The sequence below is a fragment of the Anomaloglossus baeobatrachus genome, chromosome 5, assembly GCF_048569485.1.
Source record: "Anomaloglossus baeobatrachus isolate aAnoBae1 chromosome 5, aAnoBae1.hap1, whole genome shotgun sequence".
NCBI lineage: Eukaryota > Metazoa > Chordata > Amphibia > Anura > Aromobatidae > Anomaloglossus > Anomaloglossus baeobatrachus.
Genome location: NC_134357.1, coordinates 499,952,351 through 499,973,199, shown reverse-complemented (window position 1 = coordinate 499,973,199; position 20,849 = coordinate 499,952,351). Strand labels below are relative to the sequence as shown.

The following is a 20,849-nucleotide window of genomic DNA, read 5'->3' as shown; positions in this document are numbered from 1 at the left end:
TGGTATTTGTGTGTGTATGTAGTGGGTGATGGGGGGGATGTATTGTGTGTGTGTGTGTTTGTTTGTGTGTGGAGAGGCGCGTGGAGTCATTAATCGAGCTATAGTTACATTTAATTCTCAAAATTTTCGTTTCATTCACCTTTTCCGTTCTAATATTTTACAATGTGAACGACCATGGCTTCCCCCCCCCCTAGTTGTGATCCTGGGTACGCCCATGCACAGGCCTGAGTGGGCCCCGGCACCCAGCCTTTCAACCGTAAACTTCAGCGATCGTACAAGTTCTGTATGATCACTGAAGTTTTCGCAGTTGCAGGACCTTTAGTGACATCACATGTGTCATGTGAGTCCTAGCGGTGCACTGCGGGAGTCCCCAGGCCTGCACCGACCGCGCCGGTATTCAGATGTATGCGCGTCTTTCAGGCGCGCAATACATTTGTACAGTGCGGCCGGTGACAGGAGGGAGAGTAGCTCTGCTCAGCCCCGCAAAGTACCGTCATCGCCAGGGCTGCAGAGGAGCGCGCCTCAGTCCTGCACCGACATCATCATCACCGGGGCCGCAGCTGCAGGGATGAAGAGGAGGACACGCAGGCACAGGTAAGCGCTCCAGAGGAGCCGAAGATGTACTTTTATATGAGGGGCTGCGGGCGGGGGAGGAGCAGTGTTATTTTACAATTGGCATTAAGAAGCGGTGGGGGACTTTATGGAGCATATTATGGGGCAGTGGGGGACATTATAGGGCAGTGGGGGACATTATAGGGCAGTGGGGGACATAATAGGGCAGTGGGGGACACAATAGGGCAGTGGGGGACACAATAGGGCAGTGGGGGACACAATAGGGCAGTGGGGGACATTATAAGGCAGTGGGGGACATTATAGGGCAGTGGGGGACATTATAGGGCAGTGGGGGACACTATAGGGCAATGGGGGACACTATAGGGCAGTGGGGGACACTATAGGACAGTGGGGGACACTATAGGGCAGTGGGGGACATTATAGGGCAGTGGGGGACATTATAGGGCAGTGGGGGACATTATAGGGCAGTGGGGGACATTATAGGGCAGTGGGGGACATTATAGGGCAGTGGGGGACATTATAGGGCAGTGGAAGAACATTATAGGGTAATGGGGGCCAATATGATGCAAATTGGGGCATTATAGGTCAGCGGGGGACGTTGTGAAAGAAATTGGAACATTATAGGGCAATGGGGGACATTATGAGGCATCAAAGATTTTGGAAGGCAGCATAGTATAATGAAGAGGGGGGATTTATACAGGGATGCAGTTGGGGGAGATATTATAGAAAGGGCAATATTTGGGGGGACATTTTGGAAAGGGGCACTTTCTGGGGCTATTTTGGAGAGCAGGATTGTGGGGTGATATTTTGTGCAGGAAGCAATTAACAACCCCTTCTGATTCCACTTGTTTCCCCAGACATTATTAAATAAAAGGGACCAGGATGAGGGACATAATTACTATATGGGGCCAGGATGAGGGACATAATTACTATATGGGGCCAGAATGAGGGACATACATTATTAGTTTATGGTGGCACGTGGGGCATAATTACTGTAGGGGCAAATTAGGGGACATTATTACTGATGAAATATAAGTTCATTTTGAGGATACTGTCTCCAATGGGGGAACAAGAGTCTGACGTGGTGTAGAAATTGGGGAAATAGTGAGGAATGTGCTCTGGGGGTGATCAGCTATAGGTGACTGTTATTTTCTGCAGAGTCGCGTCATGGCAGGAAGAAGTGATGACGGTCAGCGCCGGATGAAGAGAAAAAGCGAAGATGAATAAAGTCAGCTAGAGACGTCACTGGTAAGTCAGTCACGGTATTTCTCCCTTGTATGTGGTTGTATTCGGTCACTATGTGGTCTGGTCACGGTGTGGTGGTATTTCTCCCTTATATGTGGCTGTATTTGTTCACTGTTTGGTGGTAATATGTGGTCTGGTCACGGTGTGGTGGTATTTATTTCTCCCTTGTATGTGGCTGTATTTGGTCACTGTTTGGTGGTAATATGTTGTCTGATCACTGTGTGGCGGTATTTATCCCTTGTATGTGGTTGTATTTGGTCACTATGTGGTGGTAATATGTTGTCTGGTCACGGTGTGGCAGTATTTCCCCCTTGTATATGGTATTATTGATTTTGGTATAGTGTATTGTGTTGTGTATGGAGGTCACTTTTTCTCTCTATAAGGGGGAGATTTTTTCCAGTAGAAATTAAATACTTAAACATTTAACCCCTCCCCTCCCTGTCCTGCCCTGTCCTGTGACTATTACACTGCAGTAAATATGCACTTACAGAGATTCTCCAGTGAAAACAAGTAATCACCTTTACTAAGGCCACGTTCACACACTGTTCACACACTGAGTATTCAGTGAGTTTTTAACCTCAGTATTTGAAGCCAAAACCAAGAGCAGTAAAATCAGAGAAAAAGTGTGTGAACGTGGCCTAAAGATAAGTGATAACTTATTCATCTGTGTGGACCGATTGCTGGGACCTGCACCGATCGTGCAACTTTTATCCCCCATTACACTGGAGCTCGTGTCGACCCCTGATCCATTCATTCCCTCAGTGGCTGCGAGCGCTGCGCTTGTTATTATCTGGCTGCTCCACAGAGGATGAATGGAGCTGCGGTCACACATCCCACCCCACAGAGGATGAATGGAGCTGCGGTCACACATCCCACCCCACAGAGGATGAATGGAGCTGCTGTCACACACCCCACCCCACAGAGGATGAATGGAACTGCGGTGACACATCCCACCCCACAGAGGATGAATGGAGGTGCGGTCACACATCCCACCCCACAGAGGATGAATGGAGCTGCTGTCACACACCCTACCCCACAGAATGACTGGAACTGCGGTGACACATCCCACCGCACAGAGGATGAATGGAGTTGCAGTCACACACCCCACCTGCTGCTGCAAAAAGTTCCCCAATCTTCCGATCGGTGCAGTTTCCACTGGTCTGGTTCCACCGATCAATAAGTTATTACCAACCTACCCTGTGGATCGGTGATAACTTGTTTTCACCAAAGACCCCATTACTGCAAACTACTGTAATTGTACATCCCAGTTATGGTGCACAATATAGATGTGCAGGAGCTGTCTGTGTATACAGTCAAAGCAACACAATAATGGGGATAACGCTAATGGGTGTTTATATTTAGCTGTAGGGTGGGCCCCTGGAGTCAATTCTCCTGGTGGGCCCCAGACAGCCCAGTCCGCCCCTGACAACACCAACAGGAGAAGGGTCAAATTCCAAATTGAAATTGAAAGACTTCAATCACACATATGTGATTTCTCTCTTACGGTAAAAAACAGTCCAAATTTCATTTAGTATTTTGATCAGCTTCTAATCAGAGCGTCAGTTTTTACCATGAGAGTTTGGTCAGAGTTTCATTAATTTTTCTCAGAGGAATTAAAAAAAACTGATGGAGGTTTCTCAAGCTTCTCCTATCAAACAGTTCTTGAAAAATGAACAGCACACAACTGGTCTCTAAATGCTGTCCAATTTTTCACATGTCCATGGACTTGCATTGTCGAATTTGATTTGACACTTGGATAAATATTGGAAAAGTGCTTTTGTGCAGACCACTCAGAAAAAAATCGGACATGTGAACTACCCCATAGACTAGGTACAAGTATCATCCATGAAAAACACCGGTAGCACTTGTATGAGAAAAATTAATAATCCCTAAGAGGGATCATACCAATAGAAAACTGAGGCATGGAAGAAAGCCTCCTTTAACTGCTTTATAGGCGTCTTCAGCATGAGGAGTCCAATTCTTTAAGATGACCTTTTTTTTGGTTACTATTATGCTGAGGCCACCATAGTAAAAAATAGGGGAAGCACACCTCCAAGAAAAATTAGATTGCTCGTAAACCATGTGCAACTTAAGGACTACAGAGGACTTTATAGAATTCATTTGTAGGATTCAAAAGGCACCTCTTTAATTTGGCAAATTAATGGCACTTCCGAAGCCATTGAAAGACAATGCAAAAATGCTCCAAATGTGAATTTAAACCTGAAGCAAATACCAGTTTATCATCCAGGTGATCCACAAAGAAGGTCCCAAACAATGATGTTTGCAAACACTTGGAACACAGCTTCCAGTTGTTACTGAGTTTGAAAGGTATGACATTATACATAAATATGCTTCATGAGTATCGATAGTAGGTTTTCATCTGTCCCACCATGGTGCGGTGGTTAGTGCTAAGAGACAGATCAAAAGAAAATCCACAACCTTTCCAGAGAACTAAATACTTCTAGAATCAATAATCTTGAGAATATTAAACTCCTGATGAGCATCAAAAATACACTGAAGGAGAAGCCTTAGCTTGACGTACAGAGCAACAATAGCGTTTGAGCAAGTTGTGCAATGCATTGAAAAGTTTGAAAGACTCAGAAAGTTGAAGGGTGTCCATCAATTGGATTAATGATTTATATAGTCTTAATATCTGATAGACAATGTCAAATGCAGAGAGTCAAGGGCTGGATAATGTACCATCATATCGGTTGTCCAGTCCTGAGGAAATCTGAGCAGTCATCATGTCATTGCAGGTATGCGATTTGTGTACTTGTGGTCACTTGAAAAACAAATTCTGAATTGCTTGGATTCCCTGCAGACAGACAGCAATCAGCAAGTTATAACATTTTTTTTATGTAGTGTGGTAGAAAGGTGTAATAAACCTTTTTAATAGTCTTGTCCAGTTCTTTTGTTGATTACAGTGTGCCTCACCTGCTGGTAAGTATAATCATAATGAGCTTGGTGCTGGCTAAAACATGGTCACCAGGTCACCGCAAGATTTAATCTCTAACTGGCAGTTTACATCTGATGAGCAAACCGTGGTGAAAGATTGAACTAGATTTATACATAGACATCCCCCTGCCAGACTTCTAAGTGGGAGATTAAAAGCAAAAAGCGAACCAGGAGCAAGGCAAAGTTAGTATTTAGCAGTAGTAGAAGATCTATTGTTGATGCCACTATTCTAGTCAGTTGTTAATTGAATTTTTTTTCCGTTTGTATAGACATTTTTATATAGAAACTTCATAAAATATATAATTGATTGAATTTCAAGGCACTGTAATTAAAATGTTTTTACTCTCGGCAGATGACTGCACCAGGACCTCAGAAGGACATCTTCTCATTTCAGATTTTAAAGTAGAAGATGATGATATCACACCAGATGCATATGAAGATTATGCCATTACCATTGTCCCAGATACACCTCCATACTTTCACAGCAAAGTTCTGTCATCTGATCTTTTTCAACAGGATCTATCCACTGATTTATCACAGACTGTTAAGCAAGATAGAAGTAATAGAATGGATGTTGAATATCAAAGAGAAAACACCGGGGAGAAACCATTTTCATGTTCCGAATGTGGGAAATGTTTTTCTCGGAAATCTGATCTTGTTAAACATCTGAGAACGCACACAGGGGAAAAGCCTTATTCATGTCCTGAATGTGGGAAATGCTGTTCTCAGAAATCTGACCTTGTTAGACATCAAAGAATTCACACAGGAGAAAAGCCATTTTCATGTTCTGAATGCGGAAAATGTTTTAACCACAAATCAATTCTTGTTACACATCAGAAAACTCACACGGGTGAGAAGCCATTTTCATGTTCTGAATGTGGGAAGTGTTTCAACCGCAAATCAATACTTATTAGACATCAGAGAATTCACACAGGGGAGAAGCCATTTTCATGTTTAGAATGTGGGAAATGTTGGTTTCAGAAATCTGATCTTATTAAACATCAGAGAAGTCATACAGGAGAGAAGCCATTTTCATGTTCAGAATGTGGGGAATGTTTTAATCAAAGATCAACTTTTGTTAGACATCAGACAATTCACACAGGGGAGAAGCCATATTCATGTGGAGAATGCGGGAAAAATTATAACAGTAGATCAAAACTTGTAATACATCAGAGAAATCACACAGGAGAGAAACCATTTTTATGTTTAGAATGTGGTAAATGTTTTAACCAAAATGCAGATCTTGTTAGACACCAGAGAATTCACACAGGAGAGAAACCATTTTCATGTTCTGTGTGTGGAAAATGTTTTCGTCAAAACTCATATCTAATTCAACATGAAAGAGCTCACACAGGGGAGAAACCATTTTCATGTTCTGTTTGTGGAAAGTGTTTTGCAAACAAATCAAATTTTCTTAAACATCAGAGAATTCACTCAGAGAAAACGCAATTTTCTTTTTTTCCCTTAAATCAGTTTATCGACAAATTGTAGAAATAAAAAATAAAACAGTTAAATCATGTCATTGAAGAAAAATGAACAGCAGAGTATGTACAGCACTAAATGCTGATCAAGAAATGTATGAAATTACCAATAAATGTCAATTATTGACAAACAAATGCAAGGGTGACTCAAAAACAATCCGCACTCTGGCTGTCAAATATATTTTTGTCAACTTTAAGAACAGGCAAATACATATTTTTTAAAATTATTTCCCTGATTTTCATTTACACTTTGTCCATCTGTCAACAAACTTTCATATTGCCTTGCATAGCTCTGAATGCACCACTGTCTTCAACTCTTAACCCCTTCACGACCGCGGGCCGTAAAATTACGTCCTATTTTAACGTGACTTAACGACCAGGGACGTAATTTTACGGCCTAAACTTCATTTGATTGCCGTGGCCATAGCAACGGCTTTCAAATGATGTCCCCTGCTGTTTCTTACAGCAGGGGACCTTTGCTTGACCCCAGGGGGGGCGGCATCGCCACCCCCTATCGACGATCGATGTGATTGGCTGTTCAAATCTGAACCGCCAACCACATCGATCGCACTAATTTCGGCAAAAATAATGCCCGAATTAGTGCGATCCTGTGAGATCCAGCTATGAGATGCCGCAGCTGCTGCAGCATATCATAGGTGGACCTCAAACATGCCGCCCCCAGCCCCTGCAGCACTGATTGGAGCGATCGTGCTATGACGCGCAATCGCTCCAATCAATGTGCAGTGGGGCGGTCTGATCTGCCGGTGGCCGCCCTCCCCAGGCCTGTGCTGGCCTGCGAGCCCTCCCCCAACATGGCTGCAGCGTGCAGTGGCTGGTACTTGTGGTACCACGCCACCGCTGCTGCTGCCGCCGCCGCTGCTGAGATCACCGCTGCTGCACGTGAGTACTGTGCTCACTTTGCAGCCCGTGCGCGCTCCCGTGGTGCCCCTGCGCGTTGCCGTGATAGCCCCTGCCGTGCCCCCCCCCGCGATCTGCTCCCCCCAACCCCCCCCCCCGACATCCCGATCTGCTCCCCCCGCCATCTGACTGCCTCCCCCATTATCTTTATTCTGCTTCTGCAGCTCCCTCTCCGGTCTCCCCCTCTGCTCTCCCCCCTCTGCTCTCAACCCCCTCTGCTCTCAGCCCCCTCTGCTCTCAACCCCCCTCTGCTCTCAACCCCCCCTCTGCTCTCAACCCCCCCTCTCCCCCTCTGCTCTCCCCCGACGTCCTCTTACCTGTCTTCACCGGCCTGATTACATCTGCGTCCATCGCTGGGTCCTTCCTGGGCATTCTGCTGATCTGCCTGCTGCTCCTGTAAAGCTGTCCATCTCTCTGCCATCTGTTCCTCTGCAGCTCTTCTGGTCAGTGATCCTCCTGCTAGTCCTCTGGGTACTGTGAGTATAACTTTTTTTTTTTTTTCCGTATCCCCTGTCCATTTTTACACCTCATCCGTCCGTGCGTCCCGCCAAGCGCTGATCAGGGATGCAGATAACGGATCGGCATCCCTGCTCAATTTTTGGCGTGACTTTTTTTTCCGTATCCCCGACGCTTTTTGTATCGCATCCGTCCGTGCGTCCTGCCAAGCGCTGATCAGGGATGCACATAACGGATCGGCATCCATGGTCAATTTTTGGCGTGACTTTTTTCCGTATTCCCGACGCTTTTTGTATCGCATCCGTCCGTGCGTCCCGCCAAGCGTTGATCAGGGATGCACATAACGGATCGGCATCCATGGTCAATTTTTGGCGTGACTTTTTTTTTTACGTATCCCCGACGCTTTTTTTTATCGCATCCGACCGTGCGTGCTGCAGCGGCCGATCAGTGCACTGCGTCTGTGCGTTTGAAAAGTCAAATGGCGCTCCTTCTCTTCTGAGCCCCGCCATGCGCTCAAACAATTACTTTCCACCACATATGAGGTATCTGCGTACTCAGGAGAAATTGCACAATACGTTTTATGGTGCATTTTTTCCTGTTACCCTTGTGAAAAAAAAAGCTACCTAGTTGAAGCAACCGTTTTGTGGTAAAAAAAAAAAATTTTCTTTTCACGGCTCAACGCTATAAACTTCTGTGAAGCCCCCAGGTATTCAAAGTGCTCACCAAACATCTAGAAAAATTATTTGAGGGCTCTAGTTTCCAAAATGGTGTCACTTGTGGGGGAGCTCCACTGTTTAGGCACCATAGGGGGTCTCCAAACGTGACATGGCGTCCGCTAATGATTCCAACCAATTTTGCTGTCAAATGGCGCTCCTTCTCTTCTGAGCCCCGCCATGCGCCCAAACAATTACTTTCCACCACATATGAGGTATCTGCGTACTCAGGAGAAAATGCACAATGCATTTTATGGTGCATTTTTTCCTGATAGCCTTGTGAAAAAAAAAGCTACCTAGTTGAAGCAACCGTTTTGTGGTAAAAAAAATTTTTTTTCTTTTCACGGCTCAACGCTATAAACTTCTGTGAAGCCCCCAGGTGTTCAAAGTGCTCACCAAACATCTAGAAAAATTATTTGAGGGCTCTAGTTTCCAAAATGGTGTCACTTGTGGGGGAGCTCCACTGTTTAGGCACCATAGGGGGTCTCCAAATGTGACATGGCGTCCGCTAATGATTCCAACCAATTTTGCTGTCAAATGGCGCTCCTTCTCTTCTGAACCCCGCCATGCGCCCAAACAATTACTTTCCACCACATATGAGGTATCTGCGTACTCAGGAGAAAATGCACAATACATTTTATGGTGCATTTTTTCCTGATAGCCTTGTGAAAAAAAAAGCTACCTAGTTGAAGCAACCGTTTTGTGGTAAAAAAAATTTTTTTTCTTTTCACGGCTCAACGCTATAAACTTCTGTGAAGCCCCCAGGTGTTCAAAGTGCTCACCAAACATCTAGAAAAATTATTTGAGGGCTCTAGTTTCCAAAATGGGGTTACTTGTGGGGGAGCTCCATTGTTTAGGCACCTCAGGGGGTCTTCAAACCCGACATGGCGTCCGCTAACAGGTGCAGCTAATTTTGCACTCAAAAATTCAAATGGCGCTCCTTGCCTTCCGAGCACTGCTGTGTGTCCAAACATTTGATTTCCACCACATATGAGGTATCTGCGTACTCAGGAGAAAATGCACAATACATTTTATGGTGCATTTTTTCCTGTTACCCTTGTGAAAAAAAAAGCTACCTAGTTGAAGCAACCGTTTTGTGGTAAAAAAAGATTTTTTTTCTTTTCACGGCTCAACGCTATAAACTTCTGTGAAGCCCCCAGGGGTTCAAAGTGCTCACCAAACATCTAGAAAAATTATTTGAGGGCTCTAGTTTCCAAAATGGGGTCACTTGTGGGGGAGCTCCATTGGTTAGCCACCTCAGGGGGTCTTCAAACCCGACATGGCGTCCGCTAATGAGTGCAGCTAATTTTGCGTTCAAAAATTCAAATGGCGCTCCTTCCCTTCCGAGCTCTGCCGTGCGCCCAAACAATTGATTTTTACCACATATGGGGTATCAGCGTACTCAGGAGAACATGCACAATAAATTGTATTGTGTACTTTCTCTTTTCTCCCTTGTAAAAATGAAAATTTTATGGCTAAAGTAACATTTTTGTGTTAAAAAGTAAAATTTTCATTTTTTCCTTCCACATTGCTTTGGTTCCTGTGAAGCACCTAAAGGGTTAATAAACTTATTGGATGTGGTTTTGAGCAGTGTGAGGGGTGTAGTTTTTAGAATGGGGTCACTTTTGGGTATTTTCTGTCACCTAGGCCTCTCAAAGTCACCTCAAATGTAATGTGGTCCCTAAAAAAAATTATTTTGTAAATTTTGTTGGAAAAATGAGAATTTGCTGATGACCTTTGACCCCTTCTAACTTCCTAACGGAAAAAAAATTTGTTTCGAAAATTGCGCTGATGTAAAGTACACAAGTGGGAAATGTTATTTAGTAACTATTTTGTGTGACATATCTCTCAGATTTATGGGCATAAATTTTCAAAGTTTGAAAATTGCGAAATTTTCAAAATTTTCGCCAAATTTCCTAAATTTTCACAAATAAACGCAAAAAATATCGGCCTAAATTTACAACTGACATGAAGTACAATATGTCACGAAAAAACAATCTCAGAATCGCCAGGATCCGTTGAAGCGTTCCAGAGTTATAACCTGTCAAAGTGACACTGGTCAGAATTGCAAAAAATGGCTCGGTCATTAGGGTGTTTTAGTGGCCGGGGGTGAAGGGGTTAATCAAAGGATTTGCCATATAATCCACTGTCATACCTCTATATACCGTGTTTTTCCAAAAATAAGACCTCCCCCAAAAATAAGCCCTAGCAGGGATTTTCAGCATTTTCGGAGAAAGGCTTAAATATAAGCCCTCCCCCGAAAATAAGCCCAAGCCACGGATCAATAATGAAGTGTCCGTGCAGCTAAAAAAGATACAGATACTGCAGGACAATTCATTATACATAGCGGCACCCGGCAATTACACTCACCCGACACTGAGCGGCAGGACCTGCAGTGATCACACACCCGCACACATCAGCTCTCTCTCACATACACACACACACACACCAGATCTCACACACAAACATCGGTTCGCACACAGTCAGATCGCACACCTAATCAGATCGCACACACAAACATCGGCTCACACGCAAACATCAAATCACACACACAAACATCGGATCGCACACACATCGGATCGCATACATACTCACCTCATCCAGCGACACCGATCTCTTCTCGCCGCAGAATCCTGAGAGGCAGTGCAGTGCAGCGCAACGAACAGGACCTGCGGCCGGACACGTGACTTGCTCTCATTCCCTGCAGCCGTAAGTGCTGGATGTGATGTGAGTGAGTGTGTGTGTGTGTGTGTGTGTGTGTGTGTGAGAGTGATCTGCTGTGTGATCTGCTGTGTGTCTACAATCCGCTGTGTGTGTGTCTGTGATCGGCTGTGTGTGCCTGCGATCGGATGTGTGTATCTGATCTGTGATCAGCTGTGTGTGCCTGCGATCGAATGTGTTTATCTATGATTGGCTGTGTGTGCCTGCGATCGGATGTGTGTATCTGTGATCGGCTGTGTGTGCCTGCGATCGGATGTGTGTATCTGTGATCGGCTGTGTGTGCCTGCGATCGGATGTGTGTGATCTGCTGTGTATATCTGCGATCTGCTTTGTGTGTGTGAGCTGCTGTGTGTGTGAGCTGCTGTGTGTGCCTGCGATCGGATGTGTGTATCTGTGATCGGCTGTGTGTGCCTGCGATTTGCTGTGTGTGATCTGCTGTGTATATCTGCAAACTGCTGTGTGTGTGTGTGTGTGTGTGATCTGCTGTGTTTGTGTGTGTGATCTGCTGTGTGTGTCAGCTAGCAGCAGGGTAGGACGGCATGCAGCACCGACCGGAGATCACAGGAGGACCTGGGAGCCACGCAGGCGTCCTGGTCTGGTGAGTATGAGTCTCCTGGGAAGTGAGGGGGGTCTGCTTTTTTGGGGGGTAAACTTACCCCCAACCGTGTTTCTCTAAGAATAAGACCTCCTCCAAAAATAAGCCCTAGTGCTTTTTTGGGGGGCAAAAAAAATATAAGACAGTGTCTTATTTTTGGAAAAACACGGTAATAGAATCAGTTCATGTACAGTTCAAACCAGACGTTTACATAGACTATCTAAAAAGACACATATGCATGTTTTTCTCACTATCTGACATGATATTTCACTATAGTTGGTAGGAATTTGGGCCCATTCCTCTTGACAGAGCTGGTGTAACTGAGCCATTTTTGTAGGTTGCCTTGCTTGCACCGGCCGTCTCAGCTTTGCCCATAAATTTAAAATAGGATTAAGATCAGGGCTTTATGATGGCCACTCCAAAACATTGACTTTGTTATCTTTCAGCCACTTTGTAACTAGTTTGGCAGTATGCTTCGGGTCATTGTCCATTTGGAAGACCCATTTCCGCCCAAGCTTTAAGTTCCTGGCTGATGTCTTGAGATTTTGCTTCAATATTGCCAAATAATCTTCTTTCCTCATAATGCCAACTATTTTGTGAAGTGCATCAGTCCCTCCTGCAGCAAAACAACCCCACAACATGACGCTGCCACCCCCATTATGTTTCTTTTGGAGTAATGGCTTCTCCCTGGCAAAGTGACCTTTCAGCTCATGTTAATACAGTACTCATTTCACTGTGGATAATGACACAATCTTACCAGCTTCCGCCAGCATCTTAACAAGGTCTTTTGCTTTTGTTCTTGGGTTGATATGCACATGTATGATCAAAGCATATTCATCTCTGGAACACAGAACCCCTCTCCTTCCTGAGCAGTATGATGGCTGGGCATTCCCATCTTGTTTGTACTTGCGTATAATGGTTTGTACAGATGTAGGAGGCACTTTCAGGTATCTGGAAATTGCACCAAAGGATGAACCAGACTTGAGCAAGTCCACAATTCTTTTCCTGAGAACTTGGCTGATTTTTTTTTTTTTACTTTCTCAAGATGCTACACAAAGAAGCAGTGTCTTTCAGGTGTGCATTAAAATACATCCACAGATGTGTCTCTAATTAACTCAGATGTTGTCAATAAACCTATCAGAAGCTTTCAAAGACATGACATCATCAAATGGGCTGTCCCATATTGTTTAAAGGCATAGTACTCTTAGCGTATGTAAAATTTTGACTTTGCAGAAAGAAATAAAAATGCCTTAAAACATTCTCTCTCTCTCATTCTGGCATTTGGCAATTATAAATAATTTTGGTTAATAATTGACCTCAAACGGTAAAGATTTATTCTGATTTTCATGTCAGATAGTGAGAAAAACATGTATATGTGTCTTTTTAGACCGTGTATGTAAACGTCTGGTTTCAATTGTACATACTAATGTTGTCATCTATTGTGGATGTAGGTGGGTGTTCGGCTCTTTCTTCATGGCTGACACTTGTGCAACCTTCTTTTAACTTCACAATCCACTCATACCGAACTCTTGGTTACAAAACACTTTCTCCATACTGTGCAAATAGTCTATAATAAAAATCAACACCAGACACCCTCAGTCCACAAAAAAAAAGCAAAAAAACGAACCACTGCATGCTGCTTTCTTTTGAAAGTAATCACAATTGGGGCAGACATTTTTTTTCGCACTACAGTAAAAAATGAGCTGATATAACCTGTTCAAACCTGCACAACAGTGATTGGAAGGACAGCGACCTTGTACGGAAAGTGCTTATAAGATGGCAAGGCCAAGTAAAGTTTTAATATAGCTAGAGTTCGAAAAAGTTTTGACCCTTCTCTTCTTTTTCCTCATTGAATCCAAATAACACATATACACTGAAGGGCTCAACATTAGAGACACCCATCTAGTAGTGCATTGGACCTCGTTTCACCTTCTGAATCACCGTAATTATTCATGGCATAGATTTGCCTAGGCGTAAAAATCTTGCTGCAGGAGCATTGTCCTATGGAGACCAAACGTTTTTTGTTGGTGCAAAAATTGGGTCTCTTGGTCACTTTGCACTTGAGTCTTTACTTTCTGGATATAAAAGTGGTCGACTGCTGTTATAGTCCATCTGTGCTAAGGAACAACTAGATGTGTCTTTTGAAACTTTAGAGAAGCAGTGTTGTATTGAAGGGACCCAGTCACCAGGTTTTTTCCTTAAGTGCTGCGGCACCACCAGGCTGCTCTGGATAACGTAAAAACACCTTTATAATACTCACCTAGGGGGCGGTCCGGTCCAATGGACGTCGCTGCTCTCGGTTCGGTGCCTCCTCCATCTTGTGCCGTCGCCGTCCTCCTACCCAGCCCCGTATGCATGACTCATCCTGTGTCATTCATTCCTGCACATGTACACTTTGATCAGGCCAGCTACGTGCAGATCAAAGTATGGTAGTGCGCACGCAGAGGTGGTCCTTGACCTTTCCTCGTGCCTGTGCATTACAGTACTTTGCTCTACGCTCAGCAGTTATAAACATAAGACCAGGCTATTTTAACTCTAGTGACTATGCCTTGTTCAAAAGTACTCAGCTCCTTCTGTGTTCCCATTCTAATCTCGATTTACACTTACATTTTTTAGTGTCTAATTTCTAGACTAGAAAGCTCCAGTTAGGAAAGGACAGATATCGCTAATAAGGTAGCCATTCTGTGTATATCAATCATGTGCATAGAATAATTCACATTAATATATACAATATAATTACATCCTAAAAGATGCCTATTTTTTCCTCCTGATCTGACATCAGTCATGAACAAAGGCGGCTAACCTTGTCTCAATCATAAGATGCACATTGGATAATTGACATGCCAGCTGTCCCATACTCCTTATGTCAAGGCAGGTGAAAGACAGGGACTTGTCGGACAAACCCTTTTAAACTTGTTCCCAATGAATAATAAACATCTGCTTTTATAAAGTATACTGTGTTCGGATCTTTTTTTTTTCATTTAGGATACAAAGTCAATTTCACTTTACAAACATACAAAAGCAAATAGTATGAGCTTAGTCAATACACGACAAAAATCATTGTCTGTCATATTAATTTCCCAAGGAGGGCAAAATAATTGGAGCATGGAACACTGTCCTAACCAAAGAAGGAGTCACTGAACTCCACATTGGATTTTTACGTAAACTATTAAAATTAATATTCTATATTACTATGTGTATGGTTGATATAACCTTAAATAATGGAAAAATAGAAATTAAAGAACCAATAAAACTTTCATTTGTGTGTAATTTGTTTCAATCAAACTTAGGTGTCAAAAGAGTATATAACTAAACGTAATTCGTCCAAAGTAGAATATTGATGGCGAAATATGTAAACTTGATGGCATATCTGAGTCTGACATCTTCCACTAGTAAAAGGACACCAGGAATTAATATACGGATGAGAAGAACTATTCCACCTCTGCCATGTTTTCTAAAACATTTCTGTGTAACCTCTGTGTGCGTGAAAATAACTCTTTAAAAAAGCATGTATTGAGATTTATTTTTGATTTCCAGTCCAAAACAGTAGGAATTCTTTGGGACATCCAAAATCCAGCCACACTTTTCCTAGCAATAAACAGTTTCTTGGTCAAATAAGTTCTATCTGGAGTTACTAGACAGTGTTTAGCTTTATTGGCTACATCTGAGTTAATTAGAGACACCTGTGGATATATTTTAATGCACACCTAAGGCTGGTTTCACACTACGTCTTTTTAACATCCGCTGAAAACGTTTTTTTAGCGGAAGTACGGATCCTGCTTTTATAGCAAATAACGTATGCAAACGCATATGTTATTTTGCAGGATCCTGCACTGGATGTTTAGGGGCGGGCATTGGAGTCATGTGATCGGGAGTGAGGGGAACTAGACTGGGAGGAGGCTTGTGACAGCTGCAGACGCTGGTAACCAAGGTAAACATCGTCCTTGGATACCCGATATTTATTTTGGTTACGAGTGTCTGCAGCTGCTGAGAGAGAGAGAGAGAGAGAGAGAGAGACACACCCTGGGCATGCTCAGTATAAAAGCAGGATCCTGTCTATCAGCATGCAGCGTTCACCTGCGTTTGCATGCGTTATAGGCAGGATCCAGCAATTTGAAGTATTTGGACGGAGCTCAAAAACGCTACATGTTGCGTTTTTGAAACATGTCAAAATAACGCAAAAGGACGGATCCTGCGTCTAACGGACGCAAACGCATGCAAACGCAGGTGGACGCGAGTCCATTGAAAATGCATTGCAGTGAAAACGGATTTGCACAGGATCCGTACTTCCGTTAAAAAAACGTTTTTAACGGATGTTAAAAAGACGTAGTGTGAAACCAGCCTTAAACACACTGCTTCTTTGTGTAGCATCATCGGAAAGTCAAAAGAAATCAGCCAAGATCTTAGGAAAAGAATTGTGGACTTGCACAAGTCTGGTTCATCCTTGGGTGTAATTTCCAGATACCTGAAGGTGCCTCGTTCATCTGTACAAACAATTATACGCAAGAACAAACAAGATGGGAATGTCCAGCCATCATACCGCTCAGGCAGGAGACGGGTTCTGTGAACGTGCTTTGGTCAGACATGTGCATATCAACCCAAGAACAAAAGTAAAAGACCTTGTGAAGATGTTGGTGGAAGCTGGTAAGATGGTGTCATTATCCACAGTGAAACGAGTACTGTGTCAACATGGGCTGAAAAGCCACTCTACCAGGAATAAACAATTACTCCAAAAGAAACAAAAAAAAAAAGCCAGATTAATGTTTGAAAATGCACACAGAAACAAAGACCTTAATTTTCAGTGACATGTCCTGTGGTCTGACGAAACTAAAGTAGAACTGTTTGGCCATAATGACCATTGCTATGTTTGGAGGAAACAGGGAAAAGCTTTGAAGCCTAAGAACACCATTCCAACTGTGAAACACAGGGGTGGCAGCATCATGTTGTAGCGTTGTTTTGCTGCAGGAGGGACTGGTGCACTTCACAAAATAGATGGCATCATAATCAAAGAAGATTATGTGGCAATACTGAGGCATCAGCCAGGAACTTAAAGCTTGGGCAGAAATGGGTCTTCCAAATGGACAATGACCCGAAGCATATTGCCAAACTAGTCACTAAGTGGCTGAAGGATAACAAAGTCAATGTTTTGGTGAGGCCATCACAAAGCCCTGATCTCAATCCTCTTGAAAATTTATGAGCAAAGCTGAAAAGGCCGGTGCGAGTAAGGCAACCTACAATAATGGCTCATTTACTCCAGTTCTGTCAGGAGGAATGGGCCCAAATTCCTACTAACTATTGTGTGAAACTTGTGGAAGGATATCCAGAACATTTCACCCAAGTACCAAATACTAATGAAATGTGTACGCACATACACGATACGCGCGTGCAGGACGGGTCGGTATACTATCATTGTGCCCAGCCTTTTTGGACCGTCTGACTGTCTTTCTATGGGTGAGTCACCACATGCAGAATATCTAATCCTTTACTTTTGTATTTATTAGCGTCTGATGAATCACTCATAGGATGTCATTTTTTGTTGAACATTCCCACATATTGATATTTCTTATTCAAACACTATACTTATATATATAAGACCGGTCCTTTTTACTTACCATCTCTATACCCAGTCAGGACGGGTCGGTATACTATCATTGTGCCCAGTCTTTTGGACCGCCTGACTATCTCTCTATGGGTGAGTCACCATAGGATACCTAATCCTTTACTTTTATATTTACTATCATCTGGTGAATCACTCATAGAGTGCCATTTCTTTGCTGGATATTTCCACATATTGACATTTTCTATTTAAATACTATACTTATACATATAAGACGGTCCTTTTTACTCATCATCTTTATACCTAGTGCTGGACACATGATTACTCCCCCTTTCATAGGAGTCCCCCAAAAAAACGATCATTTCTTGTCACATGATTATGTTTTTATATGTCTTCTTGTGTGTTCATTTTTTGTAATCAATAAAATATTTACATATTTGAATATAGCACTCCTTGTGTGTGTACTTTATTGAACGCATTTTTTCATGAACCTACAATAATGGCTCAGTTACTCCAGTTCTGTCAGGAGCAATGGGCCCAAATTCCTACTAACTATTGTGAGAAACGTGTGGAAGGATATCCAGAACATTTCACCCAAGTCATACAGTTTAAGGGTAATGGCACCAAATACTAATGAAATGTATATAAACTTTTGACTTTGCAGAAAGTAATAAATATGCCTTAAAACATTTTCTCTCTCTCTCTGTCTCTCTCTCTCTCCTTATTCTGGCATTTGGCAAACATGAATAATTTTGAATAATTTTGGTTCCTAATTGACCTAAAAAAGGGAAAGGTTTATTCTGATTTCATGTCAGATTTCATGTCTAGTTTCAACTGTATATATATTATATAGATATAGTTATACAGTTTTCTAGACACATATATATATAGGCCACCACCCAGCTTGGCTAACACAAGGAAGAACAGTGCTGATCATGAAGGACCCTTGTAAAGGAACAATTCCATCCAACTATCGTCCAATAACCTGCCTTACAACAACATGGGAACTCCTGTCAGGCATCATAGCCACCAAGCTACAGAACCATATGAATCAGTACATGAATCCAGCTCAGAAAGGCATTGGGAACATCACCAGAGGCTCTAAGCACCAGCTGCTAGTGGATAGAGCAGTCGCTCAAGACTCAAGATCCAGACAGATCAATCTCAGCACAGCCTGGATTGACTATAGGAAAGCCTACGACTCAATGCCACACACATGGATCTGTGAATGCTTGGCTCTCTACAATGTCAATAGGAAATTAAGAACCTTCCTCAGCAACTCAATGGGGCTATGGAGGACAACACTGGAAGTCAACTCAAGGCAACTAGCACAAGTGTCCATCAAATGTGGCATATACCAAGGTGATGCACTATCCCCATTGCTGTTCTGCATAGGCTTAAATCCCCTCAGTCAGATAATAACAGAGTCTGGCTATGGATACAAGTTCAAGAGTGGAAGCATCATCAGCCACCTACTCTACATGGATGACATCAAGCTGCATGCGAAAAATGAACGAGACATCAGTTCACTGATCCACCTGACCAGGATATACAGCGAAGACATTGGGATGTCCTTCGGACTGGAGAAGGTCGGGCAGCTGGTCATAAAGAGAGGCAAGGTAGTAAAGACTGATGGAGTAGAACTACCGGCAGGGCACATAGCAGATGTACAAACCTGCTACAAGTACCTTGGCATCCCACAGGGATACGGTAACTACGATGAGGAGGCAAGAAAAGCAGCAACATCCAAATACCATCAAAGGGTAAGACAGGTCCTAAAGAGCCAGCTGAATGGGAAGAATAAGATCCGCGCCATCAATACATACGCTCTGCCAGTTATCAGATACCCTGCTGGCATAGTGTGCTGGCCAAAAGAAGAAATGGAAGCTGCAGATGTGAAGACCCGGAAGCTCCTCACAATGCATGGTGGTCTCCACCCCAAGTCAAACACCCAAAGATTGTATACCAACAGAAAGGAGAGTGGTCGAGGCTTGATAGGTGTCCAAGCCACCATCATGGATGAAACAAGAAGTATCCAGGAATACATCAGAAAAATGGCACCAAAAGATGAAATGCTGAAGGAGAGCCTAAGACAGCAACAACAACAGCCTGGGAAGGAAGAACAAGAACATGAAGTGCCATGGCAAGACAAGCCGCTGCATGGGATGTACCATAGACAGATAATGGAGGTGGCTGACATGAAGAAATCCTACCAATGGCTGGAGAAAGCTGGACTCCAGGACAGCACAGAGGCACTAATCATAGCTGCACAAGAGCAGGCGCTAAGTACCAGATCCATAGAAGCAGGGATCTACCACACAAGACAAGACCCAAGGTGTAGACTATGTAAAGAAACCACGGAAACAATCCAACATATAGTGGTGAAAGACCCCAGAAAAAGTGGTGGAGAATGAAAGGGCTAAAATCCTGTGGGACTTCAAGATCCAGACAGATAAGCAAGTGGTAGCTAACCAACCAGATATCGTAATAGTAGACAAGGGTCAGAAGACAGCAATGATAATAGATGGGGCAGTGCCTAATGACAGTAACATCAGAAAGAAGGAATATGAGAAGCTTTAGAAATACCAGGGCCTTAAAGAACAACTGGAGAAGATGTGGAAGGTGAAGGTAACAGTGATTCCAGTGGTGATAGGAGCACTTGGAGCAGTGACCACTAAGTTGGAAAAATGGCTGCAACAGATTCCAGGAGCAACATCTGAGCTCCCTGTCCAGAAAAGCACAGTGCTGGGAACAACTAAGATCCTGCGCAGAACCCTCAAACTCCCAGGCCTCTGGTAGAGGACCCGAGAATGAGGAAGGACAAATAACCACCCACAGGGGGTGAGAAGGTATTTTTTTTTATATATATTGTGTGTGTGTGTATATATATATATATAGTATATATATTCTTATAATCGCTGAGGAGTGTCGAGGAGCTTCTGGGAGTAGACCCACTGGATCGTACACCGGACTTCCCTGGTGGAACTAACCTCGAGCTAACCCCTATACAGGGATTGTCAGGTGCAGCCCCAGGGGGCCTAAGTGCACGTCAGCCGGTACCAATGGTGTCGGCTCAGACATAATGGAGATTTTCTGAAGTCCAGTATGGATATGCTCAGACGTGGCAGCAAGAAAGTGGTGACTCGGACGTGGCAGCACAGAAGTGGTGACTCGGACGTGGCTGCACGGAGGTGTAGTAGCAGGCTCTGGAAAAAAACACAGATAAGCAGGTACAGGTAACTGGTACTAGGACACATGAACATAAGACTAGATCCAGCAACGGGTACGGGACCTGAGAACTAGAAACGCACTACGGATAGGCGTTGCTCAGGCATCTCCCCTAAGGAGAGAATGTCTTAAGTATTTACAGGGTGATTGCTAACCTCAGGGAGTCACTTCCAGGGAATAGGATACTGACCCTTTAATAAAAGGTGGCGTGGCTGCGTGCACCCTTCGGGCACTCCAGAACGCCTGCAACTGGCCTGGAAGCAGGAACAGGCAGCAGCGAGCAGGAATGGAACGCCTGGTACCGCCGGACAGATGAGAATAGCGCCCTCGCCTAGGCATAGGAGCGGGAGCGTGCGAGTGTGCCACATCGGGACTGGGCGCTACAATACTCCCCCTTACTCTCTCTC

At 43.7% G+C, this 20,849-nt stretch overlaps 1 protein-coding gene across 1 annotated transcript in view; it reads left to right on the top strand.

Moving 5' to 3' along the window:
* LOC142312826 (uncharacterized) overlaps positions 1-20,849 on the top strand; it is a 240,548-nt gene that overhangs the window by 126,745 nt on the left and 92,954 nt on the right. The window contains 1 exon segment of the mRNA XM_075351811.1: positions 5,126-6,260. Coding sequence (XP_075207926.1) covers positions 5,126-6,260 — 1,135 coding nt within the window.